The sequence below is a fragment of the Biomphalaria glabrata genome, chromosome 1 (genome assembly GCF_947242115.1).
Source record: "Biomphalaria glabrata chromosome 1, xgBioGlab47.1, whole genome shotgun sequence".
In the NCBI taxonomy this organism is placed as follows: domain Eukaryota; kingdom Metazoa; phylum Mollusca; class Gastropoda; family Planorbidae; genus Biomphalaria; species Biomphalaria glabrata.
Window position 1 is genome coordinate 64,797,519 of NC_074711.1, and position 20,947 is coordinate 64,818,465.

The 20,947-nt window shown below is 34.4% G+C and overlaps 1 protein-coding gene across 2 annotated transcripts in view; it reads right to left on the reverse strand.

Moving 5' to 3' along the window:
* The window catches only part of LOC106077777 (dual oxidase 2-like), a 59,464-nt gene that overhangs the window by 27,884 nt on the left and 10,633 nt on the right, over positions 1 to 20,947 (reverse strand). For both annotated transcript variants that reach the window (XM_056008204.1, XM_056008195.1), the window contains exons 9-17: positions 18,009 to 18,105; positions 17,727 to 17,859; positions 17,332 to 17,431; positions 6,795 to 6,955; positions 3,038 to 3,222; positions 2,606 to 2,727; positions 2,224 to 2,379; positions 683 to 790; positions 117 to 355 (exon numbers count right to left, since the gene is read on the reverse strand). In XM_056008204.1, the coding sequence (XP_055864179.1) occupies positions 117 to 355; positions 683 to 790; positions 2,224 to 2,379; positions 2,606 to 2,727; positions 3,038 to 3,222; positions 6,795 to 6,955; positions 17,332 to 17,431; positions 17,727 to 17,859; positions 18,009 to 18,105 (1,301 nt within the window). The remainder of the gene's footprint in view (positions 1 to 116; positions 356 to 682; positions 791 to 2,223; positions 2,380 to 2,605; positions 2,728 to 3,037; positions 3,223 to 6,794; positions 6,956 to 17,331; positions 17,432 to 17,726; positions 17,860 to 18,008; positions 18,106 to 20,947) is intronic.

Below are 20,947 nucleotides of genomic sequence, written 5' to 3' on the forward strand. Positions count from 1 at the left end.
GCTTCTTAGTTTAACTAATAATAAAAATAGAAATAATAAAAACTTTAACAACTTGTAAATTAGATTTTGTAGAAAGGCAATCAAAGAAAGAGAAAAACTGTCACAATAAAACTGACCACATCAATTTCTCCAGGTACTGTCAACATCATCAGCCTGTTTCCTTTGTCATTTGATCTGGAGACAGATGCAGTAGATTTATCCTTCTTGGGTTTCCCCCTTGCCCTGAGGTCAATCATGCGGACCACTTGACCAGAGACATTATAGATAAAAATCTTCATTCTTTGACTGTCATGCTCGACTTTGACCTCTCTGCTGTTCAGACTTCCTAATGCTGTTCTACCAACCCACTCTGTAGCTGCAAACAAAAATATATGAAAATAAGCTATGAGCTAGCTTGCTTTTTAATAATAAGTACAATGCATGATTATACAAATGAAGTGTATCATATGCATAAGGGAGCTCAATGAACAGAATTGCATCATTCTGTTTCATAAACTAAGAAAGTAATTGTTAACCAAAATAGTCAATTTCTTTCTTTGTGTATATCTATTTTGCTACATATACTACAACGAGTCAAATACCAGCTACAACAGTAGCTTTTCACTTGACACAAAAAATGTTATGTTATATGGATGATGCACCTTACAATAGTAAAACAGATATGATTTACTTTTCTGCTCACCATAGAAATAGTTGGGTCCAGCTGGAGGATTAGCTTTGTCTTTACTTGAGCTAGAAAAGCTTGAACTGCTTCTCATTTTTGCCATGAGACACATGATGACAAAAGCAACTTTGAATAGAAAACATGAACAACATTGTGCCATTTGTATACAATCAAATTAGTTCAATTAGGAAAAAAAGCATTTGTATTTTGTCTGCTTCCAACTTTTTGACTAATGTTTCTCAATCCCAAGAATCTCCAGTACAATGTTTTGTAACTGAAATACACTGAATCAACTCATAAGCTTAGAAACAAGGCTTTATTCCAATAAAACACGACTGACACACACAATAACACAGTATCAGATGGGTCATGACCAACAGACTACAACAATAATACAAGCACGATTACAAACATGGTTATGCTTGCCCTGGGTGTGGCAAAATATGTAGGTCACAGCTGGGGCTGCACAGCCACGGGAAATACTGCATTCCTCACTAATCTTTGGACTCTGAGACAAGCCTTATTATTACAAACATGAGTAACACAAGTTTAGTTCATGTTGACTCCAGTAACATTTTTAACAAACTGAACATTTCTAAAGAACACCAACAGATCTCGGTAGCCACATATATATATAGAAAAGCCTTGTAAAACCCACTACCTTTCTTCTGTTCCATTCTTCGGCATCTTGTTTTTTTTCCCCTTTTTAGAGGAAGTCTTTGGTAAAGAAGTATGCTGTTCAACAGAGGTTCATTTAAAAGTGGAAGTTGGGACTGTTTTAATAATTAATGATTTTCAGGGTATTAGAATTTTCATTTTTTAATTTGATTCTAGCAAAAGGTTTCACAGATGTAGCTATTGATATCTTGCTATGTTTTATGAATTTAAACTGTAGTAACATTCTCCTTGAGTTATTTTCACAACATCAATTTAACTTTTGCAAGGCTTTGCCTTGAGTATTGGGTGAGGTATTCCCTCAGGCCTGTTTGGATTGGCTTGCTTTCTCATTAATTTTCAAACCAGTTAAAATTGTGTAAAATCTAAGTTTACTTTGAGGTATGATACTACCCATTCTTCTGACCTTTTAATACTATCCATTCTTCTTATCATCCCTAAATGTGATCTCTCTAGCTCTTGCTCACATTATTTTGTTTGTTTGAGACATCTAGTCTAATAAACTCATTTCCTGATATCTTAGGATTCATTCCTGTATATTATATATTTACTTTTTTTTCAATCTAAATTTGAAAAAGCTTCAGAGGTCTTTAAAACTCCTGTGCACCCCTGGCTCCAAAAATTTATTTCTAATGTTCAGAAAAGTAACAATTGATGATTTACTGTAATGGCCATAACACATCAGACAAAAAGACAGATATGAAGTTATACTTCTGCATCATGGATGAAGAATCTAACACTCAAATCATTTGTTGCTTAATTCAGCAGGAAGTTCATCTTTGTATAATTAAAATGGAAACCAGCAAGAAAACAAAATATTTGTTTTGTGACACCAAGTGTCAGTACATGATATCAAACTAGCAATTACTTGGAAAAATACTTACTTGGTACAGAGAGTACAATGGCCAGTACGGTGAGAATAAAGGGCAGATCACTTCCTGAAAAGTAATCATAGTGCTGTAAAGGTACACAGACTTCTCTTGGATTGAATGTGTCCAAGAATGGATCACTGCAAAAGCAGCTGGTTGGGGAGATAGTTCCTAAAATGTCAATTAATAAAAAAAAAAAAAATTATATTATAAAATTAATAAAACTCAGTTATCTTCAAACAAATCGACCAAACAATTTTCTTTAAAAAAAAATGAATAAATGATTAAAATTAAATACTAAGAAATCAACCATCTCTTAACGAATCGACCAAACAATTATCTTTAAATCAAAACTAGATTTTGTAAGAGTAACATTATTTGAAATCAAGGGCATTACTGCATGAAAAGACATTAGATTTATAAACATTCACTGGCTCATCCAAGGCTCCAGTCACTTTTTGTAGAACGTCAAAAAATGTAGTCATTTCAATTTGTGAAATCTCTGCATCTGTAAAAAGCCTGAAAACAAATTTCAATAAGAAAACAAAATTTAAATCAAAGTTAGTAAATCACAATGTGTTGCTTGTTTTCATTTTCTTGTAATATTATATTCAAGCTAAGATAAGAACATGTCATTTATTACGTTTAATTATGATAAAATTATTTGTACAACTGTGGTGTCTTTGTTTATAAAATCAAAAGTTCAACAAGTTACATGAAATTACCAAAAAAAAGTCGAGTATGTTTTTTTTGTTTTTGATGCCTATATCGGACAAATTATAAATAACAAAATAATGCAAATAAAATATGTGAAAGCATAAGAACTGACCTGTTCTGTCTGTTCTCATACCAAAACCTGTCACCATGTCGAATACGTAAAAACTGTTCCAGAATAATCTTTGTGAACAAAGGTCCTGGTCCATCTGGTACAGTTTCTAGGAGTCCCCCAGGAAATACATCAAGTCTGTCTGGTGTTTTGTCAAAGTCATACAACCTTTGCAATTCTGATAGTATCTGAGAATACAATGATGTGAGAACATTTTGGTCATAACTGTAAATCTCATCAATATTATAATGACAAAAAAAAAATGTTACAATGATTTTATACTTGCAGATAATGTTCTGTAGTCACAGATTAATAATAAATTACTGTAGACGTTACTATTTAATAATGATAATAACGAGACTGTCTTGATCAAGGTAGACATATATACATAACTTTTTATTTCCGTCCGATTCTTTGCTTTCGCATAAAACATAAACAACAAACAATGACGTAATATCTTCTAATATTAACACATCCTTCCTTTTGAAGCTATCATCACATCCTTCCTTTTAAAGTTCTTAATACTTATATTTACAAGGAATTTTGACAACTCGACCACTTCTGGTTGTCTTGACCGGCACAGCAAGTTCTCTAGATGTTGGTTTATAATTGTCTGTTTCTTTTGTTCTAACAGTTTGCTGTTCATTGTCTTCGTCGGTGTCATAGTACCCAGAGATGTCTTCTTCGTAGCTCTTGTTTAAAAACCGTTGATTTCGTCTGTATGTTTTCCCATCATTTGTCTTTATGATGTAAGATCTTGGTGATGGATGTTTCTTAATGATGACTGCTTTCTGCCATGTTTGTCCTAGACGAACTCTCACCTTCTCCCCGACAGAGTAGTCTTTAGGTAACCTTGCTTTTGCATCGTACCTCACTTTGCTTTTCCTCTGTCGTTCGTTGAGTAATGTCTCTGCATTTTCAGCTACCGATGGTTTCAATAGTTTGGGATCAGTTGGAATGATGTCCCTGAGTCTTCTACTCATCAGCAGTTGTGATGGCGAATAAAGCAGTCCGCTTATCGGAGTATTTCTATACTCGAGCATAGCGAGATATGGATCTTTCCCACTTTTGTATGCTTTGTTGAATATATGCTTTACGATACCAACATACACCTCACTTTGTCCATTTGATTGAGGGTATCTGGGACTTGATGTTGTTATCTTGAAACCCCATTCAGAAGCAAACTCTCTATATTGATAGCTATTGAATGGCATATTGTCGCTCACTATTTCTTCTGGTATACCATGTCTAGCAAAAATACCTTTCATTGCCCTGATAACACATTCTGCTGTTTTGTTCTCTAGTCGTTTTATTTCAGGATATTTGGAGAAATAGTCCACAACAAGCAAATAGTCATTGTTTCGCCATTCAAACAAATCTGTCGCAACCTTTTTCCATGGTCTGTCTGGTACAGCATGAGGTAGCAATTTTTCCTTCACAGCTTTGAAGTGTTTCGAACGACATTTTACAGCGAAATGATTTCTCTTTTTACATTTTCGGCATGTCTGTCCAAATGCTGGGCAATTGTATTTTCCATGAGATCCACCACAAGATCTGCAATCTCTAATGAAACTTGTTACATGATTCTTTGCCATTTTTTCCTGTGAGGTTTTGACTGGCTTTCTATCTTCGGTCTTCTTTAATTTATTAGCAGCATCCACATGTAGTCCTTTCATATCTATCATTTGGTTCTGTGTATGCTCGTCAGCACGAATTATGCTTGCTGCCTTCTCTAAAGTTAAGTCTACATCTCTCAGAAGTCTCTCTCTCACTCGATTCGACTGTATGCCACATACCAATCGATCTCTGATGAGTTCATCTCGAAGGTTGTCAAACTTGCATTCTTTTGCCAAATTCTTTAACTCAGTATAATACTGTTCAAACGTTTCTCCGTCTTTCTGCTTTCTTGAAAAGAATTTAAATCTGTCATACACAGTGTTGAACTTAGGCAAAAAATGATTCTGAAACCTTTCAATTACTTTGTCTACAGTCTCATCTTCACATACTTGAAAAGTATTGTAGATGTCGCGAGCGGGTTCACCGATAAGGTGTAACAATAAAGCTTTCTTCACTGGCTCGGGCTTCGTATTTTTTTCAGTGGCGACCATAAACAGTTCAAAACTTTGTCTCCATTTTTTCCATCTTTCAGATAGATTACCGTCTAGTGACAACGGTTTAAGAGGATCGAATAATTCCATTATTCGTACAGATTCTAGATTCTATGTCTAGATCTAGATCTAACAACATGAACTAACGACACCACAAATAAAATGTACTTTTAGCAATTTAGAAACCACTAGATCTAGAGATCTACCTGTTACCAGCACTTTAAAGCAATGTGACACTAGATTTGACACCTAATCTAACACCAGATCTGACACAAGATCTGAAACCAAAACTGACACCATGTTCTGTAGTCACAGATTAATAATAAATTACTGTAGACGTTACTATTTAATAATGATAATAACGAGACTGTCTTGATCAAGGTAGACATATATAACTAACTTTTTATTTCCGTCCGATTCTTTGCTTTCGCATAAAACATAAACAACAAACAATGACGTAATATCTTCTAATATTAACACAGATAATATAACATTCATATTATTCTAAGCACTTCTCCTAAAGATTTCATTTCACTAATTTGTTTTTCTTTTATATCACAAATTTATTAACATTTTATTTCCATTGAGGAAAAAGAATAAAACATTAAAGATTCACTGACTACTACTACAAAATAATAATTCCAAATAATTTTTTGATCCAAGATTTACCATAATATCATATTTGTTTAGAAAAAAAAATCCTCCAAAAAATTGCTTAAAATAAAATACCAGAATTCATATTCTGTCACTGTAACAAGAAAAAAGATTAAAAGAAAAATAAAAGTGAACTATCAAATGAGAAAATATGTGCTCTAATCTAAATAGATATTTTTTAACTTGATTTATACTTTATACATAGTGTTGTTGTTTTTAAATTAAAGGATGTATTTCAAGAAGATTCAAGACTAAGGTCACAAAACAGACACAAGTCTTTTATTATTTTATTTATTTCTCTTCAATAATAAATATATCTTAATTTGTGTATGTAAAGTAATTAGTTTATATGTCAAGAGTTTTTTTTGCAAGAGAAGTGCTTAGTTTGGCACAAGTAATGCTAAAAGTCTCAGTCTTAAGAGGGTTAAGTGAAACTGTGCTTTGAATGTATATTTCATTTGCTATTGTTATAATGATGTATTGTTATGGGCAATGCATAATTGTAAGATGTGTTTCCTCTAGTATAATAAAGATTTTAGTATTATTTTAAAGAACTTAACATTTGTATATACTATGTAGGACATCTGTTAAACATATCATTTTATAGACTAGATTAGTATTTAAACTTTTCAAAATCTTCATTCTTACTAAATACATGGTTATTTTTGAAAGAGTCATTCCATATTTAATGTAATTAAAATTGATAAGTGTTTAAAACAATCAAAACAAAACTAAAACTAGTCTTAATGCACATAGGCTCCTAGTTGCCTATTTCAAAATCAAAAAGACTTTTATCATTGTTATGAAAAAAAAAAAAAGTTCATATTAACAATGCACATTTCAGCAGAATGAAACTTGGAAAAAATCTATTTGATCCCTTTTTTTTTTATCTAATATTTTCTTATTAGCCATTCTGAATCTTTATTTCCTTCTTATTGAATTATTTCTCTTCTTTTGAATTCCAAAAAAATAAGTGAATCTATAGTCATAAATATTACCACTGCGTAATTACTGTTAATGGCAAGCCAATTCTCCTTTCTAGGTAACCCATAAGCTTGCCTGACATCATTGTAGCCTGGTAGTCCATTATCACGGGCCCTCTGAATATTTAATGCACCAAGATCTCTTCTTGACCAATCAAGTGGACCGAATACCTCTTCTGTAATCACAAAAATAGAAACAAAGGTTCTTTCAAACATTACTTCTTTTAATCCTTTCAAACCAATAGGGAAAGAAGTCTTGGATGATACACTTTAAAATACAGTTTATTAGTTCAATAAATGTTTAGCTGAAGGATCATCTGATGCTTCAAAGTTATGAGGGGTTGGGGTTGGGTTGCGACAGTAAGAAAGTTCAAATTTCAGGAAAGAAAAAAAGACAACAATAATATAGTTTTATCATTCAGTCCCAAGATTGAACAGGTGATTACTATGAAAAGTGTGCCACTGTTAAAGACAGAAAATGTTCATAAAACAGAATAGACTAATTTTGAAAAAGCACTGTTAGAATCTTTGATAATCAGCTACTTATCATATAAGAAATTTAAATAATAATGAGGTAGTTCCGTATTCCCCCCGAGTCATGTGGTTGTGCGTATACATCACGCACCCTGTTTATGTTTAGTTAGTTTGTAGTAGGAATTTGAAGCGTTTTAAGTAAATATTTAGTGGTTTCAATTTACTCATTTACGCTAAACTATAATTAGTTAATAACAGGAGAATCTAGAGATACATTTTTTAATAGTTTCAACTAAAACAAATAGTTAAACCTTTGATAGAAGGTGCCGAAGCGTTGGTCTATAATCTGCCATACTGAGATCAAGATTTCTTGATCTACAATGAATGACTACACTTACAGTTCTTAGCATTCGGGTAACCAGTTCAAGAAAAAAAAAGTAAAACTTTCATCCCCCCGTCCTTTCTGCCAAAAGTAAACAAGCTTGAACTTGAGTAGAACACTAAAAGTTGGACAGCAGACCAGCATGTATTGGTCAGATAGCTCTAGGGCTAGTGTGTAGTCGATATGTCGACTAGTTGTTATAAAAGATAAAAAAGACTGCCATGTGTTTTTCTTGTGCGTAATAGGCTTCAGTTGTTTAGCGAACAAATAACACATCTGATAGTCAAGGATAAATCTAGATCTACTCTTACAGTTACACAGGCCAAATGTGTCTTACCATGCCCTTATTCATTGTTAAATTTGGTTTCTAAGTAATAAAATGGGTCTAGATCTATTTCATCGACGCCTTTTTTAAACTTTAACTTTAATGTAACATTTTGTATATAGTATCACAGTGAATTTCTTAAAAATGATAGAACTTTTAATAACATAATAATAGGCCTACATTATGTATCCAACACAAAAAAATAATTCTTAATGTTATCGATGTGCACAATGTATTAACAATTAGCGGAATATGAAATATATAACGTTAAAAAATAGCTGAAGTTTATGAAAATAACAATGTTTCAACTAATATGCATATTATCCCATATATAGGCCTATATATATATATATATATATATATATATATATATATGTATGTATGTATGCGTGTGTTTTTTGTATAGTTTACGCCAAGTTTTTTTTAATCTTACAAGAACATTTGTAAAAACATCTTCTTCTGTATGTGAATGTATCATCGGCAATGTGTTGATGCTTGTTGTGGACTATAAAGAAAATATCATTGATAATTTAAACCCATCCTTAAACAGTTCTTGGCCCTTTATGAAAACATTCGTATAGTTATTTGAACATTCAGGAAGTTCGTTGATGTACTCTGTATATTTAAAAATGTTTGTAAATAAAAAAATTCGTAAAAATAGAGGAGCAACAGCAATGGAAATATAGGAAAACAAAGCCATTCTTCTCTTTGTTGTCCTACAATCACGTGATGTTGGTTAAAGTAGGTCAGAAATACGGAACTACCTCATTGATTGGTTGGTTGGTTATTGTGGTGTTCAGTCTAACTAGATATAGGTTTTAAAAAAGATCTTTGTAGATGAGATGTAAACAGAATTACATGTAAGTAAATGTTAGAGCAGAAGAATGTAGTTTGATAATACTAGATTCTATCTCCATTGTCCTATATTTTAGCTGGAGCAAAACTATATAGATATGTGTTCTTTAAATAGCAACAACGGTACCTTGCCTTGGTCTAGAACTCAGAGATATTGATTCAAGCACTTAGTAAATACCTACATCACTATTAATTTATTCATATAACATCACTATCCCAATGATAACTGATTTTTTTTTTCTGTCCCTCTAGGCTAATGATTGGGGTAAATACAAGCAAGCATAAGATACTGACTATTAATACTAAAGCCCTGGTATATGGATCCTATGTGTTGAGCACTCTGCTATATGGCAGGAAAAGAAACTTCTAACTTCTTTCTACTTCCAATGTTTAAGGAGGATTCTGAAACTAAGATAGTAAGATAAAAAAAAAAAATGTAAAGAGTAGAGTGCCAAGACCCACACTGTAAGAAGAAGGTGCATGGTAGAGCTTAGACATGTACACTGTATGCCACAGGGTCGGTTTCTACAAGACATAGATCTCGATCAATTGTATAGGGATCTAAAAGATAGATCTAATAGAGGGCAGGAGAGCTGCAGGTCATCTCCACTTTCAGATACACTGACTGATCAATAATCAATTATAATCATGCCAGACTGATGTATGTAAGTACGACATTCATGACATAAATTTGATAAAGCTCTTCAAGATTGACTTATTGACACAAAAAGTTGGAAGAAAAAGCAAATGATACTCCAGGCCACTTGGAGGGTAAGGGTAAAGAAGTGGTCTTGGATCGCAGATGGTAACCACATCTGATGATTACAATTGCCTAACCGTTCAAACCCGTGACTGTGTACCAACAGTTTTTTTTACAGCCTGAACAGGGCCAGCATTAGATAGTTTGAGGCCCTAGGCGAAGTGAATTTGGTGTCCCCAACTGAAACAGAAAAATAAACAAGGTTACAAAGAGAGTTTGTGTTACACAAACTCAGAGGCGGCCCCCGTCGAAGTCGGATCCCTGTCGGATCTGCATATTCGCAAATAATATTCAAGAGGTGATTTAATTTTGATGTAAAATGTTTTACTTCCTAGTCCAAACCTCCCGCAGGACGACGGGGGATGGGAGAGGGCAGGGTTTGAACCCTGGACCATCCATAAATCTGAACGACAGTCCAGCGCGCAAACCGCACGACCAGGCAGCCATCCGATGGTCAAAAGTAATAATGTTTCAAAGATTCATTTGCCGTAAATTTAAATTAAATAAAAAATAGTAGATTAGTTTTAGTATATTAAAACATTACAATATTGATCAAAACGTTTGGAAATGAAAATCTACACTTTTTTTTTACACTTTAAGTTTAGAAATTGAAATTCTACATCTTAATCTAGTCTATTTTAGTCTAAACTAGATCTAGAAATTCTAGATATAGACTCTAAAATAATTTTAATTAGAATATAAATCCAGATCTAGATATACTGTAATAAAAATCTAGATCTATAATAGTTTAAAAAATCTAGATTAGATCTAAATCAAGATATTATTCCTTTTTTAAACGCGAGTCACATAACGAGGCTTAATAAACATTACTATACCGAGTTCTTTTTTCATTTCATTTGAAGAATTAATTCCATATAACGTCAGAGGAAAAAAAAAACACTACGTCACACGTCGTACGGCCTAGCTAGACTAAAAATCGCTTTCATCGATACGAGCCATTTATCGAGTGTTCATTGACTTTGGTGCACCGAGTGCGTTCTTTAAGCATTTCATCTAAAGAATTCATTCCATATGACGTCAAAGAAAAAAAAACACTACGTCACACGGCCTAGCTAGAATAAAAATCGCCTTCATCATTACGAGCCATTTATCGAGTGTTCATAGACATAGGTGCACCGAGTGCGTTCTTTTAGCATTTCTTTTAAAGAATTCATTCCATATGACGTCAAAGGAAAAAAAAACACTACGTCACACGGCCTAGCTAGAATAAAAATCGCCTTCATCATTACGAGCCATTTATCGAGTGTTCATAGACATTGGTGCACCGAGTGCGTTCTTTTAGCATTTCTTTTAAAGAATTCATTCCATATGACGTCAAAGGAAAAAAAAAACACCACGTCACACGGCTTAGTTAGACTAAAATATGTTTTCATTAATACAAGCAATTTTTCGAGTGTTCATAGACATTGGTGCACCGAGTGCGTTCTTTTAACATTACATTTAAAGAGTCCATTCATATGACGTCAAAGAAAAAAAAATTCCATTACCTCACAATAGGCTAGTACCGGTACCATAAAAAAAAATGTCTTTATTTACACGAGATATTTAACGAGGGTTCATAGACATTGGTGCACTGAGTTCTAATAGAATTTATTTAAAAAGGATCAAAGCCGCATTGTTTTTTGCGTTTTGTCTGTCAGTCGGTCTGTCCGTCATCTTGATATAAAAAAAAACAACAACTAAAAGTTATTAAAAATTGATTAACCTTTATTCTACGTTTCAAAACATCGCAATAATTTTTAGGTATGAACACAATTGAAAAGTTTATATAATAGATTGTTCCGGATGTTTGTATAAATAGTAAAAGAAAAAGAGAATTTCAGATAAATGAAATACCGTTAATTAAATTTTTTGGATGGTCTCGTATAAAAATTAGATGTACTACAGCCATGTGGAGAGATTTTCATAACTTACTTTGGTGTTTGGATTCTGTTTTCCTTAAAAATCGGAACATAATATTAACGATAATTAGATTTTTTAATGTTTTAGGTAGAAAGTTAAATGTACTGTAAGAGAGTAGTGAGTTAAAATATTTTTCATAAAAATCCGTAAAAACATTATTTCGTAAATGAGAAGATTATTTGTTTATTAATTAGAAGAGGGAGTTCAAACAATTATTTGGCGTTTGTAGATTTTTATATAAATTCGGAAATTTCTGGCGACGATTTGTAAGAAACAAAATCCGGAACTTTCTTTATCGATTACAAAACTTCTATGTTATGTTTTAGCAAGAAAATTAAATGTCTAAAAAGTAATTTTCAGTAATCAATTTAAGTAAATTACTTTTTTTTAATGCCCTGAACAACCTATTGTCGATATTTTTAAAATTTGTTTAAAGATGAAAATACGGAACAATTTGATATTGATAACCAAATTATAGTGACGCATTGTCAAATAATATATGTGTAATATTAGTAAATTATGTGATTTCAAACAATCATTAGGCATAATTCATGTTTTATAAAACAATATCCGGAACATTTTTACAATTAATGAAATATAAGTCAGTATAGAGATTTTGATTTAGCATTAATATGCTATTTACATAAAAAACGGAACAACATATTATTGATAATGTGTTTTTGCAACGTTTATGCATGGAAATTGAATGTAATATAAATTAGAAAAGCAAACAAACATTTGTGGGGTTGATTAGTTTTGTACAAAAAAATCCGGAACAATCAATTTTTAGATACTTAAAACTATTGAGATGTTACGGGAGGAACATTAAAGTGTAAATCAGATTTTCAATAGCTTTTAGAGTTCTAGTTTTTTTTAATCTAATCGTGACGGACAGACCGACCAACAGACAAAACGCACAAAAATAATCTTCTTTTATTCGGATGGGGGCACTAAACAAAAAATAAATAAAGTCTGATTTAAAAAAAAAAAGTTTAAGGAATTGGTTTAGCACCTGGTCATGTAGCGACGTTACGCTACTGCACGAAAATCGCTGCATAAAAAGTCCATTAAAAAAATGTGCGTGATATTTACATACAAAATGCATTATTAGCCTTTATAAACAAACAGAAATGTTTTCTTTTAATTTTAGCAGCTAGTTGACCAGAAAAAGCATCTTTAACTATTATTTATATTTGTTGTAAACATTTCCTGTACATTTTAAAAATATATTTGACTTAGTGATACTGAAAATACACAAAAATTGTCCATCTTTGTTAGCATATTGTAACATTGCCTCCCTTACATTTACGTAATTGTTTTAGAATTGGTGTATTTTTATGAAAAAATCGCTTGCATAATTAATTTTATAAATTAAACGGTTTGCTTTTAGAAAACCAAAAGTAGCCGTTGCACCTAAACTTTTCAAGCCGCATTTAATGATGAAATAATATTTTTCATATCTCTTCTAGTTTTCGAGATCTGAGTGTGACAGGCGGACAGACGGACAGACGGACATTTTGCACAAACCTAATAGCGGCTTTTTCCCCTTACGGGGGCCGCTAAAAATGAAGAGTGAAAAAATAAAATCATGCAATTACTTTAAACCTAGTGATCTCGTTACGCTAATACACTACTATAGTATAGGGTTCTGGTAGAGTCGTGGAAAGCATTGTTTAGTAATTATAATCCCATTTACGCGGAATCTTTCGCGGGGAAAATTAACATAGCGATGTGACTAGTTTATCTAAACTTAATGGAAGGACAGTTACGTCTATGCCTGCGTCTACAGTCTACTTTCGTTATTTACGTCCTAAATGGACCTCATTCACCAATCGTAAACAAACAACATTTAGTCACGTGATCTTATTGATAAAACAATGGAAAAAAAAACTGTCACGAGACAACCATCATGAATTAAACATGAGATCGTAAATTATATAGAAGAGATAGAGCACCACGTGGCTAAAGAGTCCAGTATGTTGTTTGTTTACGGTAGGTGAATGAGGTCCATTGGAAACCTAAAAACAAAGAAACAAGACGATTAACAGACATGAGAACACTTGCATGTCAAACTCATTAAGGTGTATGGGCCACATAAAAAAAACTTAATATGACTTGAGTGGCAGCAGCAAAAAATCTGTTGCAAAAAAGCCTACTAGTTTTAAGTAAATTAGAAACAATACAATAGAATACAATAATTAATGGCATACCTGTCCCTTAGTTAGCTAAATTTGTAGTACAATTTGGTAATTAAAAATTACTATGGTTACGCATTATTTTCTTTGTCCTGATGCTTGACATCTTTTTCTGGGATACAAGTTTATTAATGTCAGGTTGAAGTTTGTTTGCCACTGGCACTTTCATCACTGATGATAAATTTTGATCAGATAATCTCGAACGGTGAGGTGTTTTTGTAGCTTTCATTACGGAAAAGAACTGTTTATAGAGATCAGTGCTTGCAAACATCTAGAATTTTGGCTGCAAATTTCCGCAATTCAACGTACCGTTCAGTAAATAACTGTACAATTTTGGCACAGTCAATTCTATATACTTTGTTTTCAACAAAGAATCTGGCTTCTATTCTATCAGCTCTAGTTGCACATTACCAGCAGCATTTCCAGAATCAAATAAGAATGGAGTTACAAACAACGAAAATTCTTGCTCGTATGAAACGAAGTCACGAAAACGGTCATTAAAAGCATCTACTAACGATTCCATGTGTCAGACATATTTACCAAATGTCGCAACCGTATTTAATCTTTTTTGCTCCTGACACGTTGAGAAGTGAACAAGATTTTCTTTTCATGTTGTTTATCCACTGTCGTAATTTGTTTGAAAGCACTTCACATGATCACACGCAGTTGTGACAATTTAGTCTTTACTTTGAAGTTTCAAATTCAAGTCTTGCAGATGACCAGTGGGATCAACTGCTAATGCCAAATCCCGAACCCATTCGTCAGTTAGGAAATGTTCAACAGATTCACCTTTCATGTTCAGAAACAATACAATTTCCTCACGCAGTGCAAAAAAATCTCTTCAATACTTTATGACAGAAGAGCCAGCGGACTTCTGTGTAGTAGGGAACACCGTGTCCAATGTCATCCAGAAACATTAAAAATTGGCAAGGATTTAAACCACGGGCACGAATAAAATTGATAACGACTGAAACTGGTCTTATGACATGTTGGAACTGTAATTGCTGTGCGCAGAATGTTTCTTGGTGAATGATGCACTGAAAATGAGCAAATTTAAAATTAGCATCAGTCTCTCTTATTTATGAAAATAGATTTGCATCAAAACCATTTCATTTCATGGTTGGTGCGCCATCCAATGTTAGACTAGCTAGCTTTACCAAAGATAAATTGTACTGCAATATCACCTCCTGTTATTTCTCAAAAACATCCTCACATATTGTGTTGTTATGCACAGAACAAAACTCAAGTAGCTCCTCGTGTATCTCAAAATTCCAGTCACAGGCCTTATGAATGTAGCCAACTGTGCTACACTCGTTACATCAGCTGACTCATCGAGAATCAATTAAAATAATTCAAAATCAACTATTTTGTTCTTTAATTGTTCACGCAAGCTGACTGCCACAGTGTTCCTAGTTAACGCTATTTCTTTGAATACTTTCACCTTTTCTGGACAAATTACTTCGGCTTCAACGACACACGCCTTAATAAAATCACATTTACTAAATGATTTGCTGCGGCTTGCAATTAAGTTTGATCAAATGTAGCTTGCTTTCACTGCAGACTCACTCTCGTTTTTCAGTTTAACAAATACTATTTTTCAATTCTAGTAGCTTGTCATCTCTTATTTTCCAGCGTAATGGTTTAACGTTAATTTGATAAATTTTTAGGTGGCCAAGCGGGTGCATGCGGCCCCCGAACGCCGTGTTTGACATGCCTGCTTTAACACTTAGCGAATATTATATAAGTTCTTAATAATGAATGACTTAAGAAAAGTCAAATCCTAATAGGCAAATGTTATAAAAATCATTTAATGTTTTTAATTTTTTTTTTTTGTCGCGCTCATGCATTGTTCTTGAAGTTATTTGCTTTTCTTTTTTTTTTTTTTATATCAAAATCAATTTTATTTATCTACTAACTATCCTATATCGCGGCCTTTAGTAGCGAAGCGACCAACATGAATCTTCTCATAAAAATAATGAAAGTAGGCTATAAGCATAGCTATGGTCGAAACAACAGTTCACCACTCTCCACTCTGATGTGTTCAAAGGCAAGGCAGGTGGCGATACAGTTTGGGATCAGCGGTAGGTTCTGCTAGGCCTCGGGTATGCTATTCTGCCTCAACGTGGCACCCGGGTGGAAACGATTACTTGAGGAAGTGATTAAGCTAAATGAATAGCACAAAAAAACTCACGTGGAATGCGAGAGCTTTCCCATTGCACGGTGAGGAGTTAAAAGAGAGCTTCCATGTCCCTGTTGATAATCCATGCGCCGTTCCTCAAGGGACCGTTACACTAATGGCGATTTCTGCACGGTTAGCTTGGTACAACATAGGAAAATGGCTGAGGTTCCCGGTGTACTCAGCCTTCGGCCATGCATTGTAGTCCATGCGCTCGGAGTGCCAGATATGTTGGAAATAGCAATGCTTTACATAGGCAGAACGGTTTGTTCAAGCAGGCTTACATGCCTAGAGCTCGAAGAGCCTTCGGCTTAGCTCTTTTGACAATCACATGGCTTTGCTAGGCAGCTAGGGGGTAGCACTGTGAGCTGTCTTTGGGTCTTCGCATATCGTCTGGGTTAACTACCGAGGCTTTTCCCACGTTTGCAAAGGTCTACAACCGCAAGTCAACAAAGGTTTTTGATTTAGAGAGGAATTCGGAAAATAACATTTTGTATTTTCATTTAATTATTGCATTAAATTTGACTAACCGCTAAACCTCAACCATGATATATTTTGCTTTTAAACAACGCTAGGTTTATAACTACGCCAAGTCACCATTAGTAAGCCTCCATGCACTAAAACTACGTACTGAGATTAATCCCTTACAGCACGTCCAGGTATCTGGCAGTGTTCTGTAGGGTCTGTCTGTCTCCAGGTATCTGGCAGTGTTCTGTAGGGTCTGTCTGTCTCCAGGTATCTGGCAGTGTTCTGTAGGGTCTGTCTGTCTCCAGATATCTGGCAGTGTTCTGTAGGGTCTGTCTGTCTCCAGGTATCTGTCAGTGTTCTGTAGGCATGCACCAGTTCTATCAGTTTCAAAACTAGGCTATATTTGATTGTGTTTCTGAGCACCCTGCAATCGCAGGGGATTTCTTTCCCGTGAAGGGTGGGACAAAGAAGGCATGACGCTGCTAAGTAAAAGCACTACTCACGCCTCAAACACAGGAGCCCGCTAAGCAGCAAACATGAAATAAGGATCAAGAAGAAAACGCCGCAAGGCGGTAACTTGGAATCTATTAGTCAAAAGATTAAGAAAGATTTCAAAATAAACATTAGCCGTTCCTCCCTGACATTTTATGAAAAGCGTGAGAGACTATTCAAAGCGGGATCGTCATGCCTAAGTCGGGATGTCTGGTCACCTTAGTTTTCAGTTAACATCTTTCAATGCAAATCACCAATTCAGTCAACTTCTTTCCCTGCCACGCCAGCCATCTCATAGGCGAAATGCAGCTTTTCAACTGCTGTCAAGTAGTAGCCAAGGTCGTTTTCCTTTATACTTTTATGCAAAACTTAAGAAGATTGTTGAACTCACAAGATACATAAGTAGCAACTGGACAATTGTAACCCAACAGCCCACAATACAATTGGGCAAGCCAAGTTGAGATTTTATCCTAAAGGCTTGCCAAAGCCATCAAACACTTACCTCGTAGATCACTGACAATGATGTTATCTTCTTTAAGGGCTCTAGTAAAAATCAATCCTCTAATGACATCATCCATTCCGTTTTCTACTTCCACGGTTTCCTAATCAAGAATAAAAGTAAAATGTAGAACACGCTATTAGCACACATCTGTAATCACCAAATTATTTTTATTGTTACAACATACTCTATGCAAACTATTTTCTAGATATTTTGTTGATTTATTTATGAAAAAAGTCTCGAGTCTCGCTACTTTGTCGCAGCCAGTTTAGAAAATGTAAAACCTCTTTAGATTGTAACATAAAAGTGAACAAGGACGAAGCTTAAAACATGGTCCTTTAATGTCTCCAATGTCTTGAAGTTACTGAATGTATATAGGATTTCTACCTATAACTTACTTCTGGCACCCCGTAAGCATTGCAAAGCCTGATCCCTGTCACTTTTTGAGTTTTCTCACCACCTTCAGGTTTTGATGTAAATTTGGCTTTGACATCTCTCTCAGCGTCTTGACATGCACCGTTTTTAATTGTTCTAAATAAATTATAGGAAAACTTTTATTAACAAATCATTTAGGGCTCACTAGATATAGATCTACAGTTATTTTAAAACGCTATTCGGTTAATTAATAATAAATAATTACCCACTAACTTTGTTTTCGTCCTTAACAATATTAGTCTTACTTTGTCACTATGCCAGGAGGAACCAACGTGTGGCCGAATCTGAATGCGGCTGCTTGGAACTCTGTGCTTATACCCGGATGAACGTTTGGGTCGTATCCTACAACAGAAAAAACAACAACATATATTTGATAATTATATCAATCTTGTTTAACAATGAATGGCTGCCTGGCCGTGTGGTAATAAGCTTCTGACTGCCACCACGTTCGTCCCTAAATAACCATACTGAATAAACATTAATACTCCACTTTTAAATTACAGATTATTTTTTTTTGTAGCTGTTGATCCCCCATATCACTGGCGGATCCAGGGGGGAGGGGAGGTAGGGGCGATCGGCCCTCCACTCGGCTGACGAATTTTAGTAGAGAAATTACACAATTTATATATGAATTCTATACTTAGGTTAATAATATATACACATTATTTATATTTTAGCCTATTTTTGGATTATGTCACCCCCTACCTCTAGTATGTTGGACGATTTGGTGGGGTGAGGTGGGACAATTGCATCATTTCGGCCCCCCCCCCCATAACTTTCGAGTGGGTGGGGCGATCCATTTTTTTTTTCAGAAATCATAGTTTGTTGACATTAATAGAAACCTATCAGATGACCTATCTATATGATAAAAGCTACTTTTTGATATTTTAACTAATCTCAATATTATGAAGTTCCCTCTCTGGTATGTTAGCCGATTTGGTGGGGTGGAGAGGGCGATAGCATAAATCCGCCGTCCCTCCCCGGCCCTTAACTTTCTTTTACAGAAACTACAGGTTGTTAACATAATTATATGATAAAAGCTACTTATTGATACATTATAACTAATCTTTACATTATGTCGTTCCTTTTCTGGTATCTTGGCCGCTTCTGTGGCGGTGGGGAGTTGGGGGGGGGGGGATTACAGCTACTGCCCTTCCCACTCTAGACTTTTGAGTGGGGGGGGGGGCTATCCAATTTTTAAGCAGAAATCATATAGTTTGAAAACAATTAGTTGAGACTCTTTATAATATAAGCTAATTATTGATATTTGAAACCCATTTGTATCTTATGTCACACCACACTGAAATCTCTAATCAAATCATTAGTAACTATAAAATGAAAGAGGGTTTTACCAGGTGGTAGAGGCGATAGATGTAATCCCCCTTCTTTTTACCGGGCATACCAATACTTTTTCTCTTCTAGTTTAGTCAAGATTTGTTTTCTATAACTAATAAGTTATATATGCTATAAATTACATTCTTATATCGAGTCGCCCCAACCCATACTCTTTCATTGCAAAATGCAATTATAAGCAATAATTATAAAAAGGAGAGAGGACTCTCAGTCTCTTGCATGATCGTTTCCACTTTACGGCCCCGACGAAAACATGACGTTTTAAAACAGAATAGTTAAATATGGCGACAGAGTCTGTGTAATTGCGCATAAATTTAAATAATTATTGAAAGAATATGCTTTGATAAATTTGGAATTCATAAAAAAAATTTAAGTATAAGAGTAACAATTGAGATGAGGTCTGAAACCAAATATTTTTTTTCCTAGTCGCCTTATCCCAACCTTTACTCAATCCAAAATCTTTCTATTGCATAAATAACTTTGGGACTATAACTCACTTTTTTATACTTGAATCATAAAATTAAATTAAAAAAAAAAAACAAAGACAGTTTGTGTGAAAACACAACTCAAAATCAGCCCCCGAAGTGGTCCACCCAAGGCAGGTTTCAGTATTATCAGAATGAAATTCTATCAAAGACAAATGACAAAGAAGAATGGAGCAAGAAGGTTGATAGATCTTGTGTGGTGTCCCAGCGGTCCAGCAGACCAAAGGATAGGTGAAAGTGAATGTGAAGTTAGATGTGAACCTGGCCTAACTGATGTCTTATTATGAGTATCTAATTGATCTAATTGTTTTGTAAATGGTCAATCTCTTAAGAAAAAAACATTTACTTAAAAATAATTCCTTTAGTTTTGTGTTCTATGGTATTACATGACCGCTACAGTTCACGCGATAATATGAAAAACTACTTATTAATTGTTGTTTTAAAATATGTCCGACTTATTTGCATAGTAAATAGATTTTTTCTCTTTAGAAAAAAAAGTATTTTTTTTTTGTAAATGTAGTATTTAGTATGACAGAACTTAGCAATACAATTGTAAAAAATAATATTTAAAAAAAAATCTAAAACCATTTGCATAAATGTGTTTAAAAATTGGTAAATAGCTTTCTCCTTTACTAAAAAAAAAGCCTCCAGTGTTTGTTACTATTAATAGTTAATAGTTGTAAAAATGGTGTATTTTTATGAATAAACTGATTGCATAATTGATTTAAAAAATTATATTTTTCGCTTTCAGAAAAGAAAAAAGAAGCCGTTGCATCAGAACTTTGAATGATCTAAATATCATGATGTCCGATTTTCATTTTCTCTTCTAGTTTCTGAGATCTAAACGGGACGGACGGACAGACGGACAGATATTTCACACAAAACTAATAGCGTCTTTTCCCCTTTCGGCGACCGCTGAAATAGATTAGAATCTAATTGGTCTACCTTCCATGAAGTCCAGTAGGGAATCGGCGCTTGTTGCGCCATTATCCCGTTGATTGTTAGAAAGGCTTTTATCCAACAACCAGGCCTGGACATAGGGTTCTTCACCCCTGTCCTGTCTGAGGGCTCCCAGCGGTAGACGGCCATATTGATTGACAGGGCCAGAACGGACAGTGCCGCGTACACAGCGCTCCGTCCCCGTTCCTGGATCCCACTCGCTATAATGGCCGAGAACAGTGCTAACTGCGGGGAGCTTGTCTCATATTCCTATACTGTAACCGCCACTGTTCCGTGAGGGAACCGCCACTCCAGCTAATCCGGTCACTGATGACGTCCCCTTTGTGGAACAGCGTGGCAGACTTTTTGGACTGGGTTGCGGGCTACTTGTTCCATCCCTACCCCGA